General features: G+C 43.3%; 1 protein-coding gene across 1 annotated transcript; it reads right to left on the bottom strand.

The window, feature by feature from the left end:
• Positions 1-8,009: 8,009 nt before the first annotated feature.
• LOC115543022 (C-type lectin BfL-2-like) lies at positions 8,010-10,361 on the bottom strand (the record flags this gene model as incomplete). Its single annotated transcript, XM_030355554.1, has 3 exons — positions 10,328-10,361; positions 8,542-8,934; positions 8,010-8,344 (listed from the first exon to the last, which is right to left on the bottom strand). Coding segments are annotated over exons 1-3 (762 nt in total), but the record flags the coding sequence as incomplete, so codon positions are not given.
• Between the last annotated feature and the right edge of the window lie 3,000 nt (positions 10,362-13,361).

Below are 13,361 nucleotides of genomic sequence, written 5' to 3'. Positions count from 1 at the left end.
GTGGCCGTTTTAATTTTCTGAGTAAGACTAAGCAAGCAGAGTGCGTCTAGGAAGCTATTAATTAAGAAAGCTAGAACCAGTGCATAACAGAAATATACATTGACAAACAAAACAAACAAGTCTGACCTGAAAGACAGAAGAGTAGTATGGCCTCCTGCATCCTGTAACGAAAAACATTTCAGTTGAACATCAGTTGAAACCTTGAGCATTAAAAATTGACAGCCAAAACTGCAATCACATACAGCATGACCATCACACAAAGCTAGAAATAAATGTGTTGATATACCTAGATCATATATGCACTCGCTCATAAAAAAAAAATACATGATCGGAGGTCACCAAGTGATTTGTCCAACCTGTGTTGCGTTCTATCAGCCTGGTTATTATATCAAACCCTTTGATGCGATCCTTGAAGAATGGCTGACTGTATGCAATATATGTCTAGATTTTGATTCTTATATTGAATGCTTATGTAACCAGCAACAGCTCTTACCGTCGATGGTAAAGACTGGGAGAGATACAGATATATTTATCAGTGCATTAGTTAACTTGTGGGCCAGAGAATCAGAAGTCTAGATCGCTATAGGAGAAAGGGGTATTAGCAATATGCATTGAGTGACAGAGTAAAGGACTCACACAATCAACAGGTACGTTTTTAAGAGCTATATTGTGTGGATTTCAAGAAGTAAAATAAAAATAATAAATAAAAAACATGAGATATCAACCACCAGTTTCTCAATACATCCAGCCACTGGGAAAATCAGAATCTTTGTAACAAAATAACAGTCCTTGGTTTGGGTAGCTCGCCACTACCACTGAGGGTCCCCACTACCTCTACAGAGATGGGAGAAATCCCAGCGGAAGAATAATCTTCATGCAGATCTCAACCAGGAATCCATACAAAGCAAAAAGACCCGGCCTTTAAAGGCCAGAAAAAGGGTTACTATAATATTCATATAAATAAACCATACTTTTAAATGTAAATAAATGCATATTAACACACATATTTATACATGTACATTGTTTTCTAATAATCATCTTAACTACTTTTTAACACATTTTCAACATTAACATGAGACAAATGGCTGAACATTTCTTTCCGTTCATCTCCTTTACTTTTCCTTTTTCTACCGCCGCTCACTCGCAGATTAAACACAGAGTGGGGGTAATGTAACTAAAACACCGTAATGTAAAACATTTTTAAAACAACATACATGAAATCAATGCCCCGTTAATCCACATTAAAATTAACAGATGCGCACTTCAACTCTGTTCATCAGACTCACCAGAGGCTCAAGCATCACATATACACACACACTCCGGGTACAAGGCAGAATACACAGCTCTCATCAGTCCGGGTTCCGCTTTTGAAGAGACAGGGACACGGGAGTTCAGTAATAGTGGAGCAGATTAGTAAAAAAAATCGTTCACTCTGGTATACAAGCATGAAATTTAGCACAGATACTCTGTAAGGGCCACTATTTTGGAAAAAACCGTTGGTCACTCAAAAATTCAACATGGCGGCCATTTTTCAAGATGGCCGCCATTGCTATTCAATGCTTATTATATCAATTATTCAAACAGTGATCCAAGCACAATATTTGATACAAATACTATCTAAAGGACATGGAAAAAGATGCTTGTCCCAGTAAAATTCAAGATGGCCGCCATTTTTAAGATGGCCACCGTTCCTGTCGAATATTAATTATCAAATTGTTCAAACGGGGATTCAAGCATACAATTAGGCAGAAATACTTTTCAAGGAACACTCTTTTGGAAAAAGGTATGTGCCACACAACATTTCAGGATGGCAACCATTTTCAAGATGGCCACCATTTCTGTCAAATAGTCATATGTCTGCTTTGTCTGCCTCCTCTCCTTTGACCTGTCCGGCCTAGTTAAACTTGCCAGGGATATAAAATCCCCGCCGGCATAGCTCTCAGGTTCATTGGAGTACAAAAAGCCGCTCCACCACGGCAAGGTGCAGTCCACAGAGAGGAAGGGCCACTGGGAAGTGGCCAGTAAAAATTCAGGATGGAAACCCATTTTCAAGATGACTGCCATTCCTGTCCTATGTTCATTGCCACTGTTTCCAAATAGTGATACAGAAAATATGCCTCTGTTAAGGCCACTTTTTGAAAAAATTGTATGGCCAATAAAAAATTCAAGATGGAGACCTTTTCCAAGATGGCCGTCATTTTGGTAGTATGTACACTGATGCACACATGCATGTTAGCAAAATAACGGCCACACTTTTAGAAAAGGGCAATCGCAAAAATTCAAGATTCACTTTTCAAGGTGGGTGATGCTTTAATAGTGTACTCTGTTGGGACTGAGTTAACAGGAAGGATTAAAAAAAAAAAAAGGTTCTATTCACATTTTGACCAGCTCAAAGGCCATCTGGTTTGACTGTCGAACCTGAGATTGAGAGGTTGTGCCCTGTCGAGTCATAATAAAGACTGTTAAAAATGGTAGCCAATGCCTCCCCTACTTATTTTTTTATTCACATTTGCCATTACACAGTTCTGTGCAAGTGAACCCCAATCTAAAACATTTGCATCTTCCACGGCACTCTGATTTGCAGCCACACTTGGCTAATTGTTCACAACTTTGTGCAACTGGTGCATTTGCTGTCCAAAATAACCCCCATTATTCACCAATCTTTTTTCTTTTTTTATTTCCACAGCTGCTGGAGACCAAGATCCTGGAGGGATGGGAAGATGCTCAGTGCTATAACAAGAATGGGAGGTATATTTTGGTATACTTTTAGTATGTTATTCAGCACACCAGATACTACTAGAATCCATTGAAAGACTTTTTGTATATATTTTTTGGGGGTTAAGCCCTTTTTTCATAGATTGACTCACCTATTCCTTAATATTTTTAATCTATTTATTGACATATTTAAGATTTCAATCATAATTCCTATTCATTTTATGGAAGATTATTTTAAATCAAACCCTATTTATTTATTTAACTATTTATCTTATCTATTCATTTATTGATCTAATCAATTGACTGAAACTGGACTTCTGATAAGGCCTAGTAACCTGGGTTACACTTATGCTAAGCCATCCAAATTATTTTGAGTGACAACTGAGATTTGCATGCATATGAAAATTGACGGAAAGCAGTTTGTTTCCCTGCGTCACGTAACAAAAAAATTGACAGGTTTAAACATTTTTCACTTCCTACACACAGCGTTTCAGACTGGTTGACAGGTTAACCAAGGATCTATATCGATCCATCGACCTATGCATGTACATCAATCCATCTATAATGAACCTATCTATCCTTCCTTCTGTCACTATTCCAGTCCACACTGCTGTTTAAATGATGCGTAGGAATTTAAACTTGAGCTTTATTGTCGCATTCATTGAGGAAATCCCTCAATTCCAAATTTGATTTAAAGCCTAGAGAGGTTGGTCTCTGAAGATGCAATAAAAGGTTTTCCATTTTAAATCTCTTCCTAAGAACATTGGTTGCGACTTCTTTTTTGCATAATTCGATCACTAACCTTTCAGCTAATTAGAATAGAAGAATGATATGACGCGTCCGGTAAATATATGTAAATTATGTTTTGATACAAACAATAGCGAGTCAATTTTCTCAGTGTATTTCTTATTATGTATTGTTATCATGATATTTATATGTAGTAATATTATATAATAAAAAAAATATAATGCTAAAATGACTTTTCACGATGGACAAACACCAATATACTTCTCCAACCAACATAGAACTACAGAATAACCACTTTCCCTAGTTTTCTCCTTGAAATATAGATTGTTTATTTATTTTAATTATCAGATATAAATACATTGCATCGGAGATCGATATTGGGTAATTAGTGTCAGTCATTTCTAATGTAAAAGCACATAAATGATTCAGTACATTACACACAGGACCCTTTGGACGAGTAACGCCTTGTTGCTGGTGTCTCCATATGCGCTTGGGAAAAACAACTCTCTATTTTAATAAACACAAAAGGACATAATGGCCAAGATGACAGTTTTCTTTCCATGTTGGTCTCGAACAACGTACTGAAATAAGGACCGGCCACAAACATTCTTTGTCAACAAGACACTCCGCTGATAAGACAGTAAAGTAGAATCAATGAAATATCATTAAATGATGACTAAATGATGCTAGATGACTAAAGGTTTATTTCAATACACAAAGAGCAGAACACAGCGATGACCTCCTCTCATGTCTTGCTGGGCTGGTCCTTGTGAAACACCTGTCCGTCCTTGAGAACCCAGCCGATATTTGCCCCAGTCACACCCTGTAACGTGCGCGTTTGGCTGAACCCAAGTGCACAGACTGGCGACAAGCGTGGAACAGAGTCAATAGTTTATTTCGTAGACAGGCGAGTAGTCAGACAAGCAGGGATCAGGAACCAACGGGGTAGTCAGACAGGCGGGGATCAGGAACCGGCAGGAGAGTCAGACAGGCGAGGATCAGGAACCAGAAGGAGAGTCAGACAGGCAGGGATCAGGAACCGGCAGGAGAGTCAGACAGGCGAGGATCAGGAACCAGAAGGAGAGTCAGACAGGCAGGGATCAGGAACCGGGGGAATAGTCAGACAGGCAGGGATCAGAGAGCAGACAGGAGCGGTGGTAGGTCAGGAGTTGAATCGCGGGAAAGCACTGTGAAACACAAGAGACAATCTGGCAGGGAATGTTTGGGAGGAGAGGACTGATATAGGGGAAACACAGGTGAAGGTGGTTGGGTTAATTGGGAGTGATCAGGGTGGTAGGCAGGTGAATGAGAAAACCAGGGGCGGATCATGACAGTACCCCCCCCGGCAAGGGACGGCTCCAGACGTCCTAAACCAAACAGGGAGGGAGGAGGGGGCCCAGAGGAGGGTTAGAATTCCTCCGAGGCCTCAGAGATTGCGTCCTCCGAAGAGGAGGAGGACGCGACATCGGAGTCCCTTCTGTCAGAGAAACTACTCGCCGGTGGAACCGTAGCGGGCTGGCGGGAGGACGGGGCAGGTTGGTCAGGCTGGGATCGGTGGAAGTCAGAGATAAGGCTGGGGTCCATGATGAAGCGAGCTGGGATCCAGGAGCGCTCCTCCGGACCGTACCCCTCCCAGTCCACCAGATACTGGACCCCACGTCCACGGCGGCGGGAGCGGAGGAGACGCCGGACGGAGAACACCGGACCCCCGTCGACGAGCTGAGGGGGAGGAGGGGGCGGAACGGGAGGAGCCAGAGGGCTCTCCTGGACAGGCTTGACCCTGGAGACATGGAAGGTGGGATGGATCCTCATGGAGCGAGGAAGCTGAAGGCGTACCGCCACAGGGTTAATGATGCGGATTATGGGGAATGGTCCAATGAACTTGGGAGCCAGCTTGCGACTCTCATCAGGGGACTCGGGGAACTGTCGAGAAAGAGCATCTGGTTTAGTGTTCCGAGAGCCAGGGCGATAGGACAGGGTGAAATTAAACCGGTCGAAAAACAAAGACCAGCGGGCCTGTCTGGAGTTTAGTCTCTTGGCGGTTCGGATATACTCCAGGTTTCGGTGATCAGTCCAAACCAGGAACGGAACCCTGGTTCCCTCTAGCCAGTGCCGCCACTCCTCCAGGGCCAGCTTCACCGCCAGAAGCTCCCTGTTTCCAATGTCATAATTTCTCTCCGGGGGGGTTAGGCGACGAGAGAAAAAAGCACACGGGTGGACCTTCTGGTCGGAGGATGAACGCTGGGAGAGGATCCCCCCTACTCCCACACCCGATGCGTCCACCTCCACAATGAACTGACGTTCGGGTTCGGGGATCTGGAGGATGGGGGAGGTGGTGAAGCGGGCCTTGAGGGCTTCGAAGGACACTTGAGCAGCATCAGACCAACGGAAAGGAACCTTGGGTGAGGTGAGGGCCGAGAGGGGGGAGGCGATGGAGCTGAACCCTCGGATGAAACGCCGATAGAAGTTGGCAAACCCCAGGATACGCTGCAGCTGCTTGCGTGTCTCCGGGGTAGCCCAGGATGTCACAGCAGAGACCTTGGCTGGATCCATCTGAAGACTGTCCTTAGCAATAATATATCCTAGGAAGGTGACGGAGGGAGCATGGAACTCGCACTTCTCCGCCTTGACGAACAAGGAGTTGTCCAGGAGGCGACAGAGAACGGAGCGGACGTGGGTGACGTGTTCCTCGAGATTGCGGGAGAAAATCAGGATATCATCAATATAAACAAAGACAAACTTGTCAATCATGTCCCGCAGCAGATCGTTGACTAGCGCTTGAAAGACTGCCGGGGCGTTGGTCAAGCCGAAGGGCATCACGAGGTACTCGTAATGCCCCGTTGGGGTGTTGAAGGCCGTCTTCCACTCGTCTCCCTCTCTGATACGGACCAGGTGGTAGGCGTTCCTCAGGTCGAGTTTGGGGAAGACCGTTGCCCCCTGGGGCACGTGCCCATCAAGGGCTCTGGCGGAGATCGGCACTGGCAGGCTCTCTGGAAGGAGTCCCAGCCGAAGAGCGAGGAACCGATCCATGATGCTCTCGTCTGCCCCTGAATCGACAAGTGCGGTTATGGGATGGGAACCGGAGGGCAACAGGAGCTCACCGGAGAGAATGGGTCTTGATGGAGAAGTAGTGTCCATGGCGGAGCTCACAAGAATATTCCTGCTCACTTGGGGACTCTGCCCCTTTACTGGGCACCGGTTGACGAAGTGACCACGCTGACCGCAGTACAAACAGAGGTTCATGGTTAGCCTCCTATCCCTCTCCTCCGATGTAAGGGGGGTGCGGGCCAATCGTATTGGCTCGGGACCGCCCAAACCAACGGGAGCGGTTGGAACAGACGAGGAGAAGACAGGGGGTACTGAAGGCTTGGAAGGAGGAAACCCGTGTGGCCGGAAAGAATGTGGCTGAAACTCTGGAACAGGTTTGCGGACTGCTTTGGAGAGTTCTACCAGATCCTGCTGTCTCTGAACCGTGGCGACCATCAATTGGTGCAGCGCGCTCTCCATCCGGGAGATGCGGTCGTCCATCTGGGCTGGGTCCATTGTTGGCCAGATTGTTCTGTAACGTGCGCGTTTGGCTGAACCCAAGTGCACAGACTGGCGACGAGCGTGGAACAGAGTCAATAGTTTATTTCGTAGACAGGCGAGTAGTCAGACAAGCAGGGATCAGGAACCAACGGGGTAGTCAGACAGGCGGGGATCAGGAACCGGCAGGAGAGTCAGACAGGCGAGGATCAGGAACCAGAAGGAGAGTCAGACAGGCAGGGATCAGGAACCGGCAGGAGAGTCAGACAGGCGAGGATCAGGAACCAGAAGGAGAGTCAGACAGGCAGGGATCAGGAACCGGCAGGAGAGTCAGACAGGCGAGGATCAGGAACCAGAAGGAGAGTCAGACAGGCAGGGATCAGGAACCGGGGGAATAGTCAGACAGGCAGGGATCAGAGAGCAGACAGGAGCGGTGGTAGGTCAGGAGTTGAATCGCGGGAAAGCACTGTGAAACACAAGAGACAATCTGGCAGGGAATGTTTGGGAGGAGAGGACTGATATAGGGGAAACACAGGTGAAGGTGGTTGGGTTAATTGGGAGTGATCAGGGTGGTAGGCAGGTGAATGAGAAAACCAGGGGCGGATCATGACACACCCACCTCGGCCAGTTTGGCATGGAGCTGGTGGACAGAGACAAGGTGTTAGTAGTATGGTCATGGTTACTTCTTATCTATTTACATTTTTAACCCAACTGTGTTCATGGTTTCAATGTTACTATCTTCATGTTTGAATTTGGCATGTTAGTGTAAGTGGGTTAAGTTACAAAGAGTTTATAAACATATTAAATTTAAGTACTTCCTATATCACAGGAATCGGCATACCCCTAAATTAAAACATGCAAATTGTTTCAATAAAAACAACCTATAAGTATATAATATTCGACTGAATGGTATTAATTCGGCACCGTACCTGTTCCAAAATCTGGCGTCCCACCTCAGGATCCGTCATGTCTGCTTCAGAGCTGATCTTTATCTTGAAGGTTGACCGTTGTTTTTGTTTTCTCTGGCAGGCGAAGTTATACAAAAGGCCACATTCCTCATCAAAAAAATGCCCTGAGGTGACAGACATTTTGACACAACGTGGAGCAACGGGGCCTCCATGGTTGTTTGGTTCACCTGGTTCCCAATTCAAGAAAGTGGCACTACTTCCGTCAGACCAGAGGGACCAAGGATATCTGTGGAGACCAATCCATGCATCTGATTGATTAAGTGCCAATACTTTTCCACTCTCAGCCGCGTTGGGCACAATGGCCAGGTCAGTGTAGTTAGACCGGCAGTATTGCAACGCCTCGTACCAAGTCATTGGGTTTTGGACCACGGTGTAGTTGGACTCTTCATCTAAAACAGAATGAGGTGGAAAAAAGGAAAAGCATCAGATAGAGACTACATCTCAGTTAATATTCTTCTAATCTATACCCTAAGGCTAAGGTGAGCAGAATATATTATATATGTTATCAATGTGTGCCTTTAAACCTCTTTAATAGTACTGCTTAATCATAGTTAAATGTAAATGTAATAAAAAAAATGCACCTCACCATCAAAGCAAACTGCACCATAAAGACTGTAGCATGACACATCGAACCAGATTCCTGTAGAGGAGAGGCCTGTACAATTCTCTTTGTTGTCCCAGAAGTCTGGGTCACTACCACTCCACGTTCCATAGTTTTGGCCAACTTTGTAGTCCTGGTCTCCGAGGGACCACTTCCAACGGGTGCGGTCATCATAAAGTCCGATCCACATGAAGTCGTCGTCGTAATTAAAGCCCGTTCTGGACTCTTGCAGGTGCTGGAGGTCCGCTACGTTGTCTACGGTGGCCAGGTCCCCCTTCAGGTCCCTGCAGTGTTGCTGAGCATCGGTCCAGTTCAGCTTCTGGTCCTCGTAGTAGTAGGATTCGATAGGAGGTAAGGCATGGTGGCCCAGGAAGAGCCCTGCAGGGGAAACCACAGCCAGGCACGCATACAGTCAGTGTTGAGAGTTGTTCTGTGCCGGCACAAGAACACCTTGTTAGTGTCCTATCATGTGTCCTTCGCTACTTGTATTTTCCAAACTCTGCATCTAGGGCTGTTACAACTAATTGTAAGTTATTACTAAATTGTCTCTTCTGCAGTCTTTTAAGGTAAGATAAAGTATACCTTAATGTCCCCAAGGGGGAAAATTCGTCTTGGGCTACAGTCACTGCGTCACAAATTTGCAACATGCCACATCAAATATATGCAGAAATAGACAATACAAATATGCTTCACTGCATAATCCCCAACAAAGACGATCGCAAAAAACAAACAAACATAGCTTCAGTTCAGCAAAAATGCCAAAACACAGTGGGGGTGAAAGTGTACAAGAACAGCAATCAGGGCAACAATAGGCTAAGCCTAATAAATAAATAAAAATACGAGGTTACAGTCATTTCTTACTGTTTAGCATCTTAATTGCAGCTGGGATGAATGAGTTGTAATATTTTTTAACTTGCAGTTTGGCATGCTAAATTGTCTACCTGAGGGTAGCAACCCCATTTCCTGATTCAGTATGGGTTGGATCATCCAGAATCGTATGTCCCTCCCTGAGAACAGTCTTTTCCTACAGCTACTGTAGGTAGCAATTTTCTAGGTGGCCTACATTTTTAAAAGCTATAATGATCAGACGCCCTAACTTGGACTCTAACTGAAATGTCAGATTACCATAACCATGTTTGTATGTATGCAAACCTGGTACCACACAATGTTTCTTGTATCATTAATCATTCCTTGTTCTTCCCCCCTTGAACCGAGATATTGTCTGATAGATGTATTCCATTTCATCCCCTTTTTGACTTCTCTATTCATGCGATAGGTCGATATTTGCATCTGCTCCAAAGATAAGCACCAACCCATTCTCAACAGTACCTCTATGTATTTATTTTAAACAAATCTCTTTGTGAAACCTCCTGGTCTGGTCTTCTCTCTCTGTCTTTGATTATCAAACCCTCAGAACTGTATCTGTTTTATGTATCTGAATTCATCTTGTGAACACGCTAGTAAGCAATGCTGCCAGGTCTCACTTTGTAAACAGGCCCGCCTCACTTTGCTACAGAGATGATCCTGAACCGGTCAGAACTCAGCCACATTATATAAAAGATTAGAGCAGCGCCAAACAACTTGGTGTCAAAAGTGGGGTACCAGACTGAGGTAATTCACAACCTGCTGATTCAACTCTCAGAATTATTACTGACTTCTCTCAGTGCCCGTTTGAATTTTCTGAGTGCGGCTTGGTAGCATTAAATTAAGAAAGCTAGAAACAGTACATAACATAAATAGACACTGACAAAAACACACAAACGAGTCTGACCTGAAAAACCGAACAGCAGTATGGTCTCCTGCATCCTGTAACAAAAAAACATTTCACTTTATCAGTTGACATCTTTACCATTAAAAATGTACAACAAAAACTGCAATGGCCTCATAACATACAGTATAACCAGTACACACAACTAGAAATTAATATGTAGGCCTACATACAAGTAGAACATATATGCGCTTATGAAGGAGTATAGATCCGTTTGGAGGGTCACCAAGTGTTTTGTCCTACCTTTGTTAAATTCTATCAGCTTTCTTATTAAACAGAACCCTTTGATGTGATCCTCGCCAAATGGCTGACTGCAGAATCTTATGTATGCCTATGGTGTGATGTTATGAAAATGTATTGACAGAGATTTGCATGTTTATAAAATTCTGGCGAATGGAAGAGCAGTATGTTTTACTGCATCCTGTAACAAAAATATTTTTCCATTTCTGACTGGTTGACAGAATAACTGAGGATCTATATTGATCCATCGACCTATGCATGTTTCAATCCATCTATAATGAACTGACCTATCCTCCCTTCTATCACCAATCCAGTCCACACAGCTACGTAGATGATGCAACGGGAAGTATATTTGTGAGTGCTGCATGCAGTGACGAAATCCCTTAATTCAAAATTTGTTTTGCTTCAATAAGAGGCTGGCCTTTTGTGAAGATGCATTAACGACACATTAAAATGGATCCAGATATGAATTCTCTAGCTTTTGTTGAAAGGATTTTGATGATATGGATATTTTCGACTTCAGATTTTCAAAGTTTTGTTGTTGTTGACAGTTTCACACACACAGACATGCATTACTTTAAATATGTAGCACCTAAAAATAAAGTGTTGTTGAGCTTCCCTCACATGCCACACACATCTGTACGCACACAAGAACACGCGCATGGACAAACGTATGCCTAAGCGTGTTGTATTTAATCTATCTATCTATCTATCTATCTATCTATCTATCTATCTATCTATCTATCTATCTATCTATCTATCTATCTATCTATCTATCTATCTATCTATCTATCTATCTATCTATCTATCTATCTATCTATCTATCTATCTATCTGTCTATCTATCTATCTATCTATCTATCTAAAATAGGATCATTTGGAGGAGTAAGGCCTTGTTGCTGGTGTCTCCTTATGCTCTTACGAAAAAAAACTCATTGATTGGTTTTTGATACATTTCTTTATTCATTCTGAAGATTGGTACTGGTATAGTGCATCACATTACTAATAAACATAATAGGACATAATGGCAAAATCGACAGTTTACTTTCCATGTTGATTTCTAAAACATCATACTGAAATAAGGACCGGACACAACCTTTCTTTGTCAACAAGAAACTAAGCTGAAGAAACTAATGTAGAATCAATGAAATATCACTACGATTAATTTGGGGTTCAGGGCAGGGCCTGGGAACTACCTCCAGGTAAGGCGCCCGTGTCTTGGTGAAGGACAGGAAATGAGTGTTAACGCAAACATTTTGAGGTGTTGAAGGAAACTGAGCACCTGCAGATGGGGGTGGTGGTACTGGTACTACTACAACTCCTGCTGCTGCTAATGCTACTACTAGTACTACTACTATTACTACTACTAGTACAACTACTATACATTAACTACTACTGGTAATGCTACTACAACTACTACTGCTACTATGAATAATAATAAAATAACTAGTGCACAAATCTAGCTAAAACTATGATTATTAGGAGCAACCATATGATAGGGAATACATACTTTTTAATAAATAGATAGCCTGCCCTACACACTACAGCACAATTTATATTGTATTCTCTAAATTTTCTCAGCCTAAAGGTGGGTCTCTTTGGAGCCCTGTTGCTAGATGACTAAAGGTATATTTCAATACACAAAGAGCAGAACACAGCGATGACCTCCTCTCATGTCTTGGTGGGCTGGTCCTTGTGAAACACCTGTCCGTCCTCGAGAACCCAGCTGATATTTGCCCCAGTCACACCCACCTCGGCCAGTTTGGCATGGAGCTGTGGACAGAGACAAGGTGTTAGTAGTAGTCATGGTTCTCTTTCAGTGGCGTCACTATAGGCAGTTTCATTTGGGGCTAAAGCCCCAAATCTTATATAATTGTTTTTGTTTTTTTAAACTTGCTTTTTTTTTTGCTTGCTTTACACTAGAAACAAGCATGGGGATTCCAGGGGCATCTCAAAGTAGCCTAGTCATTCTAGATAGTCCTTCTGGCAAGAGAATAGACGATTTAAAAACATAACCAGACTGTTTACCACCTCAGGTGAATTAACCTATCCTATCTCCAGTCATATATATATATATATATATATATATATATATATATATATATATATATATATATATATAAGGGGTCGGCAACCCGCGTGCCACCAATGGCACGGGGCAGCATAATCATGGGCACACTTAAAAAGATAATAATTGTTTTGGATGGTTCCAGCATTCTCATACATTCTCGTTTTTTACATCACACAGTGCAAATATGAAATATGAAACACTTAGTAAGTGGGTTAAGTTACCAAGAGTAAGTTAATAAATATATTACATTCAAGTGCTTCATATATCACAGGTATGCATGTTTTAAGTTTAAATTATTCCAAACTATTTAATAATAGGAAAACCAATCTTTGTATTAATGCAGAAGCCGACAAATAAAAGCATACTTAAGGGAAGCATTCGATTTTATTTTTGCCGTGTTGCTGCCCAAACGTCTCCTACTGCAAGAACATAACATACCTGTTCCAAAATCTGGCGTCCCACCTCAGGATCCGTCATGTCGGCTTCAGAGCTGATCTTGATCTTGAAGGACGAGTGCTTCACATTTCCCTGGCAGGCAATGTTATACAAAAGGCCACATTCCTCATCAAAAAAATGCCCTGAGGTTACAGACATTTTTACACAACGTGGAGCAATGGGGCCATCAAAGCTGTTTGGTTCACCTGGTCCCCAATTCAAGAAGGTGGCGATACTTCCGTCAGACCAGTGGGACCACGGGTATCTGTGGAGACCAATCCATGTTTCGTTT

Source organism: Gadus morhua, chromosome 4, assembly GCF_902167405.1.
Source record: "Gadus morhua chromosome 4, gadMor3.0, whole genome shotgun sequence".
Classification (NCBI taxonomy): Eukaryota; Metazoa; Chordata; class Actinopteri; order Gadiformes; family Gadidae; genus Gadus; species Gadus morhua.
This window is presented reverse-complemented; position numbering and strand designations above follow the sequence as displayed.